This window comes from Medicago truncatula, chromosome 1 (assembly GCF_003473485.1).
Source record: "Medicago truncatula cultivar Jemalong A17 chromosome 1, MtrunA17r5.0-ANR, whole genome shotgun sequence".
In the NCBI taxonomy this organism is placed as follows: Eukaryota; Viridiplantae; Streptophyta; class Magnoliopsida; order Fabales; family Fabaceae; genus Medicago; species Medicago truncatula.
In genome coordinates, this window is record NC_053042.1 from 43,717,851 (window position 1) to 43,721,469 (window position 3,619).

General features: G+C 35.7%; 1 protein-coding gene across 1 annotated transcript; it reads right to left on the bottom strand.

Moving 5' to 3' along the window:
* Nucleotides 1–1,284: 1,284 nt before the first annotated feature.
* Nucleotides 1,285–3,301, bottom strand: LOC25484777 (probable LRR receptor-like serine/threonine-protein kinase At3g47570). The gene is made up of 2 exons (XM_024785744.2): nt 1,753–3,301; nt 1,285–1,660 (listed from the first exon to the last, which is right to left on the bottom strand). The coding sequence occupies exons 1-2, from the start codon at nt 3,299–3,301 to the stop codon at nt 1,287–1,289; spliced, it is 1,923 nt and encodes a 640-aa protein (XP_024641512.2). The 3' UTR covers nt 1,285–1,286.
* Between the last annotated feature and the right edge of the window lie 318 nt (nt 3,302–3,619).

Genomic DNA, 3,619 nt, shown 5'->3' on the forward strand with positions numbered 1-3,619 from the left:
TAAATTTAAATCTCAGCATGTACTGCAAGTGCTGAGACCATATTCAGTATTTAACCCTTATCTTATCTATAAAACATCATCGCTTCCACTAATTCTGATTCGAACTTCTTCGTGTAGTGATATATGAGCAGACAAAAAACGTAGGCAATAAGATAAGAGACATGTCAGTAGATATCAACGTATTACGGTGGAGATTCACATTGTCTACACTTGAGTACTCACCTCTTCAACTAACTTTTGAGGTTTAGCTAGCTTTAAAGTCTAAATTTTAAGATAGTATATAGTTCTATACATTAAAAGATATTAACGGAAACATTAAAAGAGTCTAAGCTTTACATGCCACAAATGAGCAGTTTGAATTATTCAACACTGAGTTCGCAAATGATTGTCCATACATTTTATTAACCGGAACACTAAAAGAAAACAAATCAAAATTGTATGATGATATTATTAGTAACTAGGGATGTAACAGTAGTGTGTTGTGCAGCACTCATAGAAATGATAAAGTGGTACAGACCATCAACCAGCTCACTCTTGCCAATCTTCCTCAACTTTTGTGTACCTGGATGTAGAAAAGGTTGGTGATGAAGGTAATTGTCTAAGGTGAATGTCTGAACAAAGCACTTGTTAAAGTCAAAAATGTGCAGAACAGCGTGTAATAGAAAATCAATAACTAACCATACTATACTAATAGCAGAAACAAACAATTTTAAATGCTCAGGAGTGGACACAAACTTGCAGTTTAACAAATTATGAGAAATAAAAACATGTACAGAACATGCTACACCTGAATCTGTGATCCAAGTACTAGAACTGCTAAAAATGAAACAAGATGTGATGATAGAATCTTACTAGCAGAAATTGTAGCCGGATCATAAGGATCCACACTTGGTTGTTTTCTGAATTCAGCGCGAGTTTAACAAATTTGCACAAGTTCTAATAGAATAATGAAATTCTTCTAGGAATTTCATTTTTTTTTTAGTATATTATTACTCACTGAATGAGCTTAACTTTTTCAATTGTATACTATAAATTCTTTTCATAGTAAATCGCATGAAATATGTACTCAACATGTATCTAAGAGCTGTAACTCAAACAGTATTTTCTAGTTTGCCAAAGGTTTATGGGGTTCATTTCCCATTTCTTGAATCATGCAAAAGCTAGCCCCCCTACTACCTAATCTAATAGAAAATAAATAAAAATACAAAACCATAAAATTAGCATGAGTAGCACGGTACCTCTAAATATTGTTTTGGGGTTACAAGTAAAAAATTACCTTTAATCGCTTAATCAGCCAAAGCTTTTGAAATTATATTGAGTTCCGCAATGACTGCCTTGATATTGGTTCTTTCTCTTGGAGACTCCACTGAACAAGATAATCCTATCTTAAATAAAGAAGATAAGCACCTCTCAACATTAGGACGCAAATCACTTGCAACATCTGTTGTAACTGCAAGATGGTCATTTTCCTCTGAGAAGAGAGTTGCATCAACAATCTCCAAAATGTTATTTGGAAATGCAATTTTCACATAGTTATGGAGGTTGTGTCCATCTTTAAACATTGCATCAGTTGGTCTTCTCCCGGTGAACATCTCCATAAGAAGAGTCCCAAAGCTGTACATGTCGCCTTCTGTTGACAATTGAGAATCCATTCCATACTCTGAAATATGCATATTTCAAACTAATCATTTCAAATTCAAAACTCATCATTTATGTATAACATTCACAAAATCAGTTTCAAACTATACATACCTGGAGGAGTATAACCTATAGTCCCCTTTATTCCCATTGAGCTGGTTTGAATATTGGATTTGCCATCAATTGTTGAAACAAGTCTGGCTAAGCCAAAATCACTCACATGAGCAACCATGTCATCGTCAAGAAGGACATTGCTTGGTTTTAAATCACAATGAACAATAGGCTTCTCACACTCATAGTGAAGATAGTGTAATGCATAAGCAATTCCATTAACAGTTTCTAATCTTTTTTCGAATTTCAGTGTTCTTTGTTGTTCTGCATTTTGATGCAACCATTCCTCTAAGCTCCCATTTTTCATGTATTCATAAACTATTGCCTTAAAGTCGTCACCTTTGTGATCCACACTAGAGCAACATGTGATAATCTTGACTAGATTTCTATGCCTGATATTTCTAAAAGCATTACATTCGGCAAGGAAACTTTTATGAGCTCCTTTCTTCTGAAGGTTTAGAACCTTTACAGCAACAACTCTTTCTTCTGAATTAAGTCTTCCTTTGTACACAAAACCTATACCTCCGGTTCCTATCAAGTTCTGAACCGAAAACCCATTTGTGGCATGGTGTAACTCTTGGTATGATACCTTCGGAAATTGCTCAATTGTTGAATCAGTGGATGCTTTTCTCTGCCTTTTCCTCATTATCTGATAGATGATGATAGTAAGGACAAGTGACAATAGAAGAATAAATGCAATTGAGAAGATGATGATGATGATGATCAATTTGCGGCCAACATGGTGTTTTCTCTTTTTCAAACTTTTGGGTGGGCAACGCTGTAGATTCAATTTTGCTACCCCGCCGCAAAGCCTGTCATTGCCAGTCAATGAAACTCTATTAGCATTTTGGAAAACGCCATGCATGGGAACCTCACCCTCCAACTTGTTAAAAGAAGCACTGAACCATTCTAACACAGAATTATTTTGTAATTCCTGTGGAATTGAACCAAACAAGTTGTATCGTGATAGGTCTAGTTGTAGAAGACCTTTTAGTGAAGCTATAGAAGATGGTATGATTCCATCTAAAGAATTGCCCTCTAAATATAGGTACTCCAAGCTAGAGCAATCTCCAATATTTTCGGGAATGCCTCCAGAGAGATGATTCTCAGATATATCAAGTGTCCCGATGTTTTTAAGCATGCCCACCTCAGGAGGCAAATTACCACTAAATGAGTTATGTGATAGGTTGAGTAGTATTGATAAGTAGGAAATGCCAAGAAGTTGTGTTGGTATAGCTCCACTAAGGTTGTTCATTGAAAAGTCTACTATTTGCAACTTTTTGCAATTTTCAATGGTTGAGGGAATCTCTCCAATCAACAAATTGTTTGATAAATCAAACTCAGACAAGTGACTGAGATTTCCTAAAAAGGCCGCCGGAATGGTACCCGACAGTTTGTTTTTTCCTAAATACAATTCTTGCATGTTTTGAAACTTAGCAAAACTCTCTGGAATAACTTCAGTTAAGTAGTTGTTCTCTATGGACAAATAAATCAAGTTTACAAGATTTCCCAGTTCTGTTGGAATTTTTCCAGATATTTGATTGTCAGCCATAGCAAGTTGTGAAAGATGCGTGGACAAACTGCCAATAATTTTAGGCAAAGGACCTCCAAAGTTGTTTTCTTCGACATCGACTACATCAAGCTGACTACAGTTTACCAAAAGACTTTATAAACTCCCAGTCATCACCACTAGTTGATGAATTGCTGCAAAGATTATTTTCGCCTACAGCCAGAACAGAAAGATCTTGTAGCCTTCCAAGATTTGGAATTTGTCCTTCAAAATTGTTAGATACAATATCAAAACTTTGAATCCGGGATGCATTACTGATGGATGTTGGGATTGGACCTGAGAATTGATTTCCACCAAACC